This window comes from Aulonocara stuartgranti (assembly GCF_965226115.1).
Source record: "Aulonocara stuartgranti genome assembly, chromosome: 7".
Lineage (NCBI taxonomy): Eukaryota > Metazoa > Chordata > Actinopteri > Cichliformes > Cichlidae > Aulonocara > Aulonocara stuartgranti.
Genome location: NC_138945.1, coordinates 39,992,913 through 40,006,255, shown reverse-complemented (window position 1 = coordinate 40,006,255; position 13,343 = coordinate 39,992,913). Strand labels below are relative to the sequence as shown.

Below are 13,343 nucleotides of genomic sequence, written 5' to 3'. Positions count from 1 at the left end.
AGAAAAATGTTCTTGAGTGAATGAAGCAAGTTGTACAAAAGCACTTTGAGTGCTCAGTTAGGGTAGAAAGTGGTTTAAAAGAAACAGTCTATTTACCATAAATAAAATAGAATATATATGTGTGTTATTAAACTACAGTGATAACATGTACTTCCTGTTTTCATCAGAAACTCCTCATTTCACAATAAGGCTTTTATTGTGAAACATTTTCAAGAACATGCTCCTCATTTTGTGACAGTGGCTGTTTCACATGTTTTAGAAAACTTCCTTTGTGAAGTGAGACACACAGAGTAGCATTTATTTTACTTTCAAGGAAGTAAAAGCATACACAGTCAACGTCGAGCGCTCGAGTGCAAGTGCAAGCCTGCGAGTTTCATCCATACACTTTTTCCAGCATTATCCTGTTATAAACTGTCAGCTACATGATGTACTCATACATGATTATAATTGTGCTCTGATTAACAGATTGAAGAGCAGAAATGTGAACTGAAAACAAGATAGATAGAGAGAAACAGAGGGACATACATTTCTTCAGCTTACTGTTAAGAGTATTGCATAACTTTAATAATTTTGCTGTCAATATTTTTGTTTTTGTTCTGTTCACAAGCAGAATATTATACATGCTATCATTAGTGCTATATATATATATATATATATATATATATATATATATATATATATATATATATATATATATATATATATATATATACATATATAAAGTTCCTAACTTGCAGGGAAAAAAAATCTGCAAATATACAAAATTACATTCTGGATAATGAAGTCAGTGAATCAGATCAGATGCCTGCAGTCAGCATAATACCATGCCCCCATTTCTCTGTATAAGAAAACAAGTTTACCAATTGAAGAGACTTCACCCCTAACAGAAGAAAAAAGGAGAAAGTGCAACTTAATGAATTTAAATAAGAGTGTATAAATGGAAAAAGGACAGCTCCCTTAAGTGTCTCCACTTAAGTGACGGATGTTAAACACCTTTTAAAGATGAGGCTTGGGCTGAAATAACAGGGGTGATGAATATTGTTTCTAATGGGACAATTAGCCTGGCTCAGTGAAAGAAATTATTTAAAAATAAATTTGATGTTGGAAAAAAAAAAGAACCAGCCCACTGTAAGAAAAAGAAGAAAAAGGGCTGACATGTAATCATTGAACCCAAAAAAATAACTCACTTACAAAGAAACATCAATATCATCCAGCATTCTGGGATAGTGCCCAGAAATTAAACTTAGTGATTTCATCCAGTAAGAGGATGTCATTATACATATATACTGTCCTAGAATGTACCACAGGTCTTCAAACTGGCAATAGGTAAACCGTTACTTAAAAAGCCATCTCTAGACCCAGCAGTCTTAGCTAATTATAGGCCAACTCCAACCTTCCTAAAGAGTAGTTGTCAAACAGCTAACAGATCATCTGCAGAGGAATGGCTTATTTGAAGAGTTTCAGTCAGGTTTCAGAGCTCATCACAGCACAGAAACAGCTTTAGTGAAGGTTACAAATGATCTTCTTATGGCCTCAGACAGGGGACTCATCTCTGTGCTTGTCCTGCTAGACCTTAGTGCAGCGTTCGATACTGTTGACCATAATATCCTATTAGAGAGATTAGAACATGCTGTAGGTATTACAGGTACTGCACTGCAGTGGTTTCTATCATATCTATCTAATAGACTCAAATTTGCTCATGTAAATGGAGAGTCCTCTTCACACACTAAGGTCAGTTATGGTGTTCCACAGGGTTCAGTGCTAGGACCAATTCTGTTTACATTATACATGCTTCCCCTAGGCAGCATCATCAGAAGGCATAGCATAAAATTTTACTTCTATGCAGATGACACACAACTTTATCTATTCATGAAGCCAGATAACACACACCAATTAGTTAAACTGCAGGAATGTCTTAAAGACATAAAGACCTGGATGGCTGCTAACTTTCTGCTTCTTAATTCAGATAAAACTGAGGTTATTGTACTCGGCCCTGAAAATCTTAGAAATATGGCATCTAACCAGATTCTTCCTCTGGATGGCATTACCTTGGCCTCCAGTAACGCTGTGAGGAACCTTGGAGTCATTTTTGACCAGGACATGTCCTTCAACCCACATGTTAAACAAATATGTAAGACTGCGTTCTTCCATTTGCACAACATCTCTAAAATTAGAAACATCCTGTCTCAGAGTGACGCTGAAAAACTAGTTCATGCATTTATTACTTCCAGGCTGGACTACTGCAATTCATTATTATCAGGATGTCCTAAGAATTCTCTGAAAACACTTCAGTTAATCCAAAATGCTGCAGCAAGAGTCCTGACAGGGACTAGAAAGAGAGAGCATATTTCTCCTGTTTTGGCTTCCCTTCATTGGCTTCCTGTTAAATCCAGAATTGAATTCAAAATCCTGCTCCTCACATACAAGGTCTTAAATAATCAGGCCCCATCTTATCTTAATGACCTTGTAGTACCATATCACTCCATTAGAGCTCTTCACTCTCACATTGCAGGCTTACTTGGTGTTCCTAGAGTATTTAGAAGTAGAATGGGAGCTATATAAATAAAATGGAATTGAATTAAATGTTTGTTTAGATACCAGAGAATATTCCATGAAAAGGTTAAAGTCTACACATTTTCAGTTAACATTTTGTGCTGTTAACTCATAATTATATATTTTATTGGTGGTCTAAGGAGCTTGGAAAGAAAAGCATCTGGACTTCTTTAAGCGTGGAGACTTAATTCAAATACATCTACTCTCTGTTTCATAAGGATAAGAGTGCAGATGTGGTGGATCATAAATTTGATTAGTTTTGAAGTTGTACATCTCTGTTCCTTACATTTCATGTCATGCCCTTATTAATGTTTTATTTGTTGCTTTGACTGTTTTCGAATAGAATATGCAGTGGGAATATAGAGGGAGATAAGTAGTGAAAGTTTTGCCTGGGTTGATTGTGCGTCGATCCATTGTTAATGCCTCAGGGCTCCAGTAGGTGGGTTAGCGCGCTTCCTCCTTCACTCAATACAGACGAGTGAGAGTGAGAGCTGCGTGTCTGTGCCTTTCTTTCACCTCTCCGCACTATTTCCCCTGTTTAAGGGCACAACACAGACATACTATATCCCAGTGTGGTTTGCCAGCTGCATTGCTCAAGAAAACCGCGCAATCATTACTCTTCAGCTGTGGATACATGTGCAATCAGTAATGATAGTTATACTGGCTGCTAATAAGGGTTAGATTGAAGGTTAGGGTCTTTCTGCAAATTCTAATATGATGCCATAAGCTGCTGATTTATTTGGATCTTTGTGTTTTTGCACTGGTTTGAGATGGCAGCAGCATAAGGCCAGCAGCCCTAACTCAATTTCCTTCGTGGCCAACCTTTGGGATCAATAAAGTTTATTGATTGATTGATTTTTTTTATTTTATTTACTCTGTTTTTATATTTGATTCTGTCTCACTTCACCCATTTTATCACAGGTTCACTTTTTGTAATAGTAACCCTTCATGCTGAAAAATGGAACATCTTCTCCTGGTATATCATCATCATATTGTGCTTTTGACACACCGATAGTTTTGACAAAACAAGATTACTTTAAGCAATGAGGACCAGAATGGACTGATCCATGAAGTCTTTAAAAACTGCAATGTTGATTTGTGACTTCTTGTTTTACAAGTCAGACTTGGAAAACGAGTCCAGAGTCCTGCTTTAAAATGGCAACTTTTTTCTCTAATGTTCTTTTCAGGAGTCCAGGCTGAAGAAAAACATAACTCAGGTAAATGCAGAAATCAAATACTCACAGAAGCAGCAGATAACTTTACTTTTCAGAAGTCAATTAACTTCTTTACTGATGACTCTGTGCTTTCTGTTCAGAGTCTGATGATGTCAGGTTGGTGGGAGGAGCCAGTCACTGTGCAGGAACACTGGAGCTGAAACATCTGGGAGAGTGGAGAATAGTAGATGGTTATGCTTGGACCCTGAAACATGCAGATGTTGTCTGCCAACTGCTGGACTGTGGCTCTGCTGTTTCTGTAGAATGGAGATTTGAGACCACAAACACACCTGTGTGGGAAATGAAAACTGAATGTATTCAGTCTGGATCTGCTGTGAGAGATTGTGTAACATCAGATTCATCTCCTGTCATCACCAATGTCACCTGTGCAGGTGAGCCTATAAGTATAAAGCGTGTCATAAGTGCAACACGTTCACATCAGCTTCTCAGGAGTCACAACAGAGAAAACTTTAGGATTCATCTGGACCAACCACCTCTCTCAAAGGTCTCTTTCAGTTTTCTGAACCACCGTGTCCCATCAGTACCTTCTTATCTGCCCTCATGACAAACAACAAAAACATGCTATCCACTAATTACAACAAATCCCATTGTACACACCCAGACTGTAGAAAGTCTTTGCTGACAAGCAGCATCTGATTGTTGTGACCTGGCTACTGTGGAGGTCTGCTCCATGTGTGTTTGAAAACACACTAAAATCAAAGATAGAGGCTATGTTTCCAGTCCAAAGTATAAATGAACACATCCAAGTAAAAAAGGAGCTACAAGGCAGATTTGAGTATAAAAAAATGGAATACGTAAAGTCATAAGAGGCTAATATCATTAAGAATAAAAAGAAGCAAGTTTTGAACATTGTCAACATGTAATGCATGTTAATGATGAAGTCTAATCAGAATTGTGCTGAGTTTGAGTCAGTGAATAGTTGTTTGCTGCCATCTTTTTTTTGTGTGTCTGCTGTCTCTGATCTCTCTGTTTGATCTTCTCTGATGTCTCCAGACTCTGTCAGGCTGCTGAATGGTTCCAGTCTGTGTTCAGGCAGACTGGAGGTGAAGTCTGACCAGAGCTGGTCCTCAGTGTGTGAAGCTGACTTTGACCAGCAGGATGCAGAGGTGGTCTGTAGGGAGCTCGGCTGTGGGCCTCCTTCGGTCCTCCAGGGGGCGCTCTATGGAGAAGTGGAGGTTCCAGTGTGGAGCAAAGAGTTCCAGTGCGGAGGCCATGAGTCTGCTCTCCTGGACTGTAGAAGCTCAGGCTCAGCTAGAAACAGCTGCTCACCTGGCAAAGCTGTTGGACTCAGCTGCTCAGGTAGAAGAGGAGCTGCAGCTTTGATGTGGTTCAAACTCACTTTATTATTTTACTGATGACTCTCTGCTTTCTGTTAGAGCCTGATGATGTCAGGTTGGTGGGAGGAGCCAGTCGCTGTGCAGGTACACTGGAGCTGAAACATCTGGGAGAGTGGAGACCAATGTTTGAGTTTCACTGGACGCTGAAAGAGGCAGCTCCTATTTGTGAACATCTGGACTGTGGTTCTGCTGTTTCTTTACAACACACCGAGTCATCATTAAAATTTCGCTGGAGGATCAAACCTGACTGTGTTCAGTCCAGATCTACTCTGAGAGAGTGCACAACATCGGGTTACTACAACCCCATCCTGAATCTTACCTGCGCAGGTAAATATATTTTTGTTGTTATTCAAATCAGATCAATTCAATTTTATTTACATACAGCCAAGTCACAACAGGAGCTATGCTTTATATTGTAAGGTAATGACCCTACAATAATACAGAGAAAGGCTCAGCAATCATATGACCCTTATAAGCAAGCACTGTGGTGACAGTGGGAAGGAAAAAAACTCCCTTTTAACAGGTGTTTTTTCTTCACTTATTATGTGTTTGCACACCTCTCTGCAGGAGATTTCTTCCTCTGAAAAGGGAGTTTTTTCCTTCCCACTGTAATAGTGCTTGTTTATAAGGGTCATATGATTGCTGAGCTTTTCTCTGTTTTCTCTATATTATTGTAGGGTGTACCTTACAACATAAACATCCTTGAGGTGACTGACATCATGATTTGGCACTGTATAAATAAAATTTAACATGTGTTAGATTGATTGGTGATTTGAAAGTAGCCATAGGTGTTATCATGCACAGGGATGCCTCTTTTAACACGGTATCCTGTTCAAGATTTAGCTTCCTTTGACCATGACTGTTGGTATAGGCTCCGCCCTCTCAGAAATCTGAACCGAATGGATGGAAGAAAATGGAGAGACTGGTCTTCTAAATAATCACACCACTGATCATGCCTCTATGAACTATAATTTTTACAGTTACAAGTTACCAAAAAAATTCAAAGAATTTGAAAACGAACATATCAGAGGTTTAAAAGCTAATAATTTCAGTTCCTCCTCTTACAAGACATTGCCCGATTGCATATTTTCACATTACAGTTAGAGCTGGGCGATATGAGATTTTTTCATATCACGATATGTTTTTTTCATTTCAGGCGATAACGATATCACTATATTTGTAAGATTTAAATGTGCTCACAAGTAAAATGTGAAATAATCAGCAGCTTGTTTTTATTTAAATATTTATTTCCCATAATAAGTTCAACAGGGTAGATGTACTTAAGGAACATGAGACTTTTTCAGATAAATAAAGGCAAATATTGCAAACTACACAAAAGGCAGCCGCTAAAGCGTTTAAGTTTCAAAATAGAACAAACAAAACAGACTAAATTGTCAATTCCACTTAGAAACAAAATATTAATTCTAAAAATAAATCTTAGTTTGTTTTACAGAAGAACAGACAAAACTGGCTAACTTTTGTCAATATCAAATAAACTGAGAACTAAAAGGAAATTCTCAATCTCTCCTTGTTGTATAGCTTAGCTTTTCAAACAGTTTTAACAGTTACTTTAGTCTGACAAAAGCCGAATGACGAATTAGCGCTTCCAGTCAGAGACTGAGGCTACGTCCACACGTACACGGGTATTTTTGAAAACTGAGATTTTCCGTTTTCGTTTTAAAAAATAATCCCGTCCACACATAAAGGCAGAAATGAAGGAAAACGCTGCTATGAACATGCCAAAGCAGCAGGTGGCACTAGATTCCTAACCGTGCAGAAATATTGGCCAATCAGAAGTCTAGAAGCCTCGGTGGGAAAAAGTAAACAAAGCTGGGGCATAGAAGCAGAACCGAGTCGTATGTGTGGAGGGACAGTAACTGTGTGTATATGTAAGCATTTAAACACTGCAGAGAGTAGAATTAACAGTAACAGTCTTGTAGAAATTCATTTCACCGAAACAATAACGTGGCGCACAGTGTGACGCATGCACCAGTTTATTGTATTTCCAGACTTGCTTTCGGCACAATTTACAGTGCACGCTACTCTGTTTTTTGTCAGACTTGAAATAGCCGAAATACCTTCACACTACGGAACTTCTATGGCTCTTCTGTTCGACAATCTCTCCGGCATTGGAACCATCATCTGTTTTCTCTTCGGTAACCTTCGGTCACGCTCGGTTGATTTTTCTAGTCGGCACACTCATTTCCTCCATTACGCGCTGGCTCCATTACCCGCTGGCTGCTTCCCAAACAAACACACGTGCGGCTTGGCACTTGTGCTGTACGTAACAAGTCACGCGACGTGACGCTGCGGCTGTGATTGGTTCGGCTCTGCGCTACTTAATTTGGATTGGCTGACCTTTTTTTTTTTTTTTTTTTTTTAAGAGGACAAGAGCGGCGAGGTCTATCGCGATAGCTTAATTTCTCTATCGAGTAAAAGTTATATCGCGATACATATCATTATCGTTCTATCGCCCAGCTCTAATTACAGTTAAAAGTGTTTTGACCTGCTTCTGAAGAAATAAAATGAGCTGAATGTAATTTTAAAGATGTGTTCTGTTGTTAATGATGAAGTCATGTTGAGTTGTGCTGAGTTTGAGTCAGTGAATAGTTGTTTGCTGCCATCTTTTTCTTGTGTGTCTGCTGTCTCTGATCTCTCTGTTTGATCTTCTCTGATGTCTCCAGACTCTGTCAGGCTGCTGAATGGTTCCAGTCTGTGTTCAGGCAGACTGGAGGTGAAGTCTGACCAGAGCTGGTCCTCAGTGTGTGAAGCTGACTTTGACCAGCAGGATGCAGAGGTGGTCTGTAGGGAGCTCGGCTGTGGGCCTCCATCGGTCCTCCAAGGGGTGCTCTATGAAGAAGTGGAGGCTCCAGTGTGGAGCAAAGAGTTCCAGTGTGGAGGCCATGAGTCTGCTCTCCTGGACTGTAGAAGCTCAGGCTCAGCTAGAAACAGCTGCTCACCTGGCAAAGCTGTTGGACTCACCTGCTCAGGTAGAAGAGGAGCTGCAGCTTTGATGTGGTTCAAACTCACTTTATTATTTTACTGATGACTCTTTGCTTTCTGTTCAGAGCCTGATGATGTCAGGTTGGTGGGAGGAGCCAATAACTGTGAGGGCATGATGGAGCTGAGACATCTGGGAGAGTGGAGAACAGTGTCTGCCTTTAGCTGGACGCTGAAAGATGCAGCTTTTGTGTGTAAACATCTGGACTGTGGCTCTGCTGTTTCTGTTGACTCAAGACATGAGTCTTTAAAGAGACCTGCATGGTGGATCAAATATGATTGTGTTCACGTCAGATCTGCACTGAAGGACTGTACAGCATCAAGTTACCATTCCTTCATCCTGAACATCACCTGCTCAGGTAAAATATGTATGACATAATTTAAGACGGTAATGTAGCAGGTTAACATACACAGTAGCAGGAATAGCAGCTGACTGTCTCCAGCCATCATGAAGGCTGACATTTAGAAGTACTCTGAAGGAACCTCTGACCAGTCTGAAAGGACTCTTTCAGCCTAACAGTTTTTTAGTTGCTGATTACAGCAGCTGTTTATGAAGTAATGTGCTCGAACAGCAACTATGCTAACACAAATCACAGCTAGGTCTAGAAAGGTGAACTTAGGGCATGGGCTAATATGGAAGTGGAGATTTGTGAACTGGACCAAGAAACTGAACAGACAGTAGGGCTGCCACAAACGATTATTTTGATAGTCGACTAGTCACCGATTATTTTTGCGATTAGTCGACTAATCAGATCATCATCCATTGAATGTAAAACATACAGCTTATTGCACCAGCAGCATCTGCTCTTATATAACCATCATTAGCTTACAGCTTTAAGTGTTTAAGGTCTGTGCTAACTAAAAATAAAGACAAGATGATAGTTTATTAAATTTTAATGAAATTTGCAGATTGTTTTGGTGAAGTTTAATAAACTCCTTGCTATCTAAAATATAACAGGACACCGGAGTATATTCTTGAGCATCTCACATTTCTGATAATCAGTTGTCAGCTTGACGTTTATTCAGCTGTGTAAAAACTATAACCTTAATCTCAGCCAAACCGATTTACTCAGGAACAAATAAAATACTAAAAAAAAAAAGCCAAACAATAACATTTTTAAGTTATCTAAGTGACTTATATATGTTTAACCTGAGTAGGGGAAGACGGCCGTGGGTATGAAAACGATTTCCCCGGAGTCCGCGGTTCTCAGGGGCTCTAGGGAGCCTTGCCGCCGGCTAGCTATCGAGCTAGTGGGTAACAGACATTGGAGCGCTTTTGAAAATATGTGGTGTCTTGATAAACTGAGCAGATATTTCAGGTTTCCACAGCTACATTCTCGCCTGAAAACATGTTAAACGTTTATTTTGTGACCCAGAAAGAATAATAAGAGTAATATTAAAACTAACTAGCTGCCGCCATTGTTGAAAATTGAGCTGGGCTTCGCTATGAATTCTGGGACAGAGCTACTTCTTCTTCTTCGGGGTTTAACGGCAGCTGGCATCCTTGTACATGCAGTGCTGCCATCTTCTGTTTCAGTCCGTTTTTACACTCTTAAATACTACTACTTATTCCTGCGTCTTTTGGGATCTTACAAAGCTTCAAACGACGTGTCGACTATTAAATCAGTCGTCGACGATTTTGATAGTCGACGTAATCGTGACTAGTCGACTAATCGTGGCAGCCCTAACAGACAGTAAGACGAGGTGGGAGATACAGGAACAAATGATGAGACATCATTTGAGATGAGGCATCAGTGATGGTACAGTTGGCTGGAACTACTCAATAGAAATTAGTTCTTGTTAACATGATAGTGGCAGGTGTCTCTAATCCAGGTGTAGGCAACTCCAAGCCTCAAGAGCCGGTGTCCTGCAGGTTTTAGATATCCCCCTGGGTCATCACACCTGAATAAAAGGATTAGTTTATTAGCAGGCATCTGGAGAACTATGCGACACGTTGAGGAGGTAAATCAGCAATTTGAATCAGCTATGTTGGACCAAGGACACATCTAAAACCTGCAGGAAATCCTAACCCTAACCCTACCCTTGAGGTCTGGCGTTGCCTACCCCTGCCCTAATCCTACCCACAGATCACACTCATTATTTTACAGCAATGCAAAAAATACTGGACCAATTGTAGGTTTATAGGAGCGTTGGAGCAAAGCACAATAAAAAAAGATCAGAGCTAGAAATCTTTAAATGACTACCATTACTAAATACAACAACAAACAAAAAGTACATCTACAGCCACTGTTACATAACGCTGAACCCTTCTTTGAATAAAACTGAATTCAGTTAACAATTCCCCTCCCTAAGTTGTTTCCTTAATTATCTAGTTTTTGTCTCTTCTTTTTAGTGAAAGAAGGACAAAGGGTTATAAATCTTAAAATTGGCATTTGTGGATTGAGCAGAGAAATCCACTTTTTTTTTCACCAACACGAAAAACAGTCATGATCAATAAATCAACATGGGTATGAGTCACAAGTTTTATCACTTCCCCTAAATGATGCAAAGAGGACAAAACTAAGGTTACATTCACATGTACACAGGTATTTTTTCTTTTAAACATGTTCCTTTCTTTGTGTTTTGGCCTTTCATTCAGTATTTTGGATGAAAGTATTTTGGACGAAACAGTATTTTGGATCAACAAAAAAGATTTTCATAACCTGGGTGAAGATTTTCAGAAACGTAGTATTTGTGTTGATGTGTGGCAGACAACAACAGAGATTTTTTTTCTCACAAAATCAGAGGCGTGCACCTGTATCTCCATTTTGTCATGCCAGACACTGCACCATACACCATGACTGGGGGCTTTTGAATGGCTAATATTTTTTTCATTATTTGTGTTTTATCACCACCTGTTGCTTGCTGTGCTCATGGCAGCACTTCATAGTGATGATGATGATGATGCTCCCAATCCACTGGTTTCCAAACCCTTCCAAGTGTCAACTGCTACCTTACTCAGAATAAATAAACCAGCCAGGCAACCATTTTTGATCTTTGTTACGTACAGTCATCACTACTTCTGGATGCCTTTTTTGGGTATCTGCCCCGGCCGAAAGCTGCTCCCATTCCCCTGTCAGGCCTTTCCTTAACTACAGCCTCAATTCATGTTCAAGCCATCTGGCGTTATCCACTTAAAATGCTGTCAAACCTTAAATGAGGATGTGGCCCCAGCTATTGAATTGGAGATAAATTATCTGTTGGACTACACCTCCAAACATGTCCCGTCTGGTTCCCTGTTACCCTCCCCACCGGCTCTATAAGCTGTTCATTCTCCTTTTGGTGCCCCACCTTCCCTCCCCATTTTTGATTCATTCACTTATCATTAGTTCATGGGGAAGATTGTGTGAAATCTAAAATGAGGGTGTAGGACCAGGTAGTGAAAAAGACCAAATCTTACTTCTTGCTGTGTTGTTGCACCTGTAAACTGGAAGATGGTAAATACACTAGTTCATGTATAGCGCTTTGCAACTCTATCTGAGCACTCAGAGCACATTACTTTACTTGCCTCATTCACACCAGCACTTTTTTCTATCTAACATCCACACACATTCATACTCTGATGGATGCATCCGATAGCAATTTGGGGTTAGTATCTTGCCCAAGGAAATTTAGTGTGCAGACTGGGATCTAACCACCAACTTTCCAGTTAGTAATGGAGTACCACCTGAGATAGAGCCACCCCGACAAGGCTGTCTGCTATGGGTAATACACTGACTAGGCAAAAGTACCTCACACAACCACACTTAAAGACAACTGAACTACCAGTCTCACATTTACACACTTATCAATTTTGATGTAACCATATTTGAAATTTGAGCGTATATGAAATCCTCTCCCCCCCTTACTTTCAAACAGGTGATAATTTCAATAACTTAATCGTCATAGATCAGTAACTGAGTCAACAGAGCTAATATGGAGCTGACTCATGGAGCAAATAATCGGCTGAATTTAGCCATTCTTCAGATAAATAGTCTAATAGCCTAAATAGACCGCAACTGCAGTTATCAATTCCAACTGAAATTATTTCAGTTTGTCCTCAATAAATTACTGTTTAACATTATTTTATAGCCCTTAGAATATTCTAGAATGTACCAGATACATTTTGATTACATCAGGTACTGAGCAAAGGCATGCTTATAACTACTTACCAGGAGATAGCCAGGGCCAACCAACATTAGCAATTAGAGCAGGGCGATATGACCAAAAATATTTATCACGATATACATCTGAAAATTTGCGATAACGATGTAGCTGACGATATAATTGACACTAGACAAAATACTTTACAACTCCTCAACTTTATTAGTTCAAAAAACCCATCAATGTATTTTCACTTAAACAAGCAGCTGTTTTTTTATGTGCATTAAAGTTATATAAAAATTTAACAGTGCAAATGCAAATTCCTTGCTGACAGTTTAACCAAAACCTAAAAAGAGGTTATACACACACAATACGGTAATATTATGTTGAAGCACAGTACGTATCACTCCTCGAGGCTCCTGCCTTACGATAGCCGTAATGCTCCGACAATCCATCAAGCTTAGCAAAGTCGTACTAAAACATTTGACAGTGCTGTGTACGACATAAAATCCTTTTGAGGTCAGTAAACACAACCAGAATTCATACATAAGGCACACGGGATTATAAGGGGCACTGTGGATTTTCAGAAAAATCAAAGGATTGATTTTAAGTGTGCCGTATTTTCCAAAAAACACGGTAATAACGACGGCCCGCTTGCATGCTCTACCAAAAATAGTGCTTTGTTGTGTATCTGACAGACGAAAGCTAAACCAGTTCCACACCACTGAAGTTGCAGCATTTTTACAAACCAATTCTGGTTCATCCGTTTCATTCAACGATCCGCTTTCGCCCTTCTCATTCTCCGTCGGCGACATGCTTTTTCCGCCATGTGCATATGAAAACAAAGGCAGTGCACATGCGCGTTTTACCCTTATTCTATCACAATATTTCATTTTCTTATCGTTGCCCAACATTATACTGGTATTACCATGAATGGTATGATATGGCCTAGCCCCAGTAGCAGTTTTTGATACGGCCGACACGGGTGGTTGCCCGGGGCGGCATCGTGGTGGGGGACGCCATCACAGACATCGGCAAAAAAAAAGTTGCTCGCACTCTGCTGCTGACCCTACATCAGCCAGCGCATTTTGGAGATGGCATAGGCACCGATCGGTTTTCTATCACCCATTTGCTG

General features: G+C 39.9%; 2 protein-coding genes across 2 annotated transcripts in view; one reads left to right on the top strand and one right to left on the bottom strand.

Annotated features, from left to right (window-relative positions):
• LOC309712231 (CD5 antigen-like) overlaps positions 1-13,343 on the bottom strand; it is a 229,228-nt gene that overhangs the window by 89,070 nt on the left and 126,815 nt on the right. The window lies entirely within an intron of this gene.
• Positions 1-13,343, top strand: part of LOC309712219 (scavenger receptor cysteine-rich type 1 protein M130-like) — a 34,464-nt gene that overhangs the window by 1,346 nt on the left and 19,775 nt on the right. The window contains exons 2-7 of the mRNA XM_082542867.1: positions 3,741-3,770; positions 3,869-4,159; positions 4,782-5,087; positions 5,165-5,452; positions 7,810-8,115; positions 8,194-8,484. Of these exons, the coding sequence (XP_082398993.1) occupies positions 3,741-3,770; positions 3,869-4,159; positions 4,782-5,087; positions 5,165-5,452; positions 7,810-8,115; positions 8,194-8,484 (1,512 nt within the window). The remainder of the gene's footprint in view (positions 1-3,740; positions 3,771-3,868; positions 4,160-4,781; positions 5,088-5,164; positions 5,453-7,809; positions 8,116-8,193; positions 8,485-13,343) is intronic.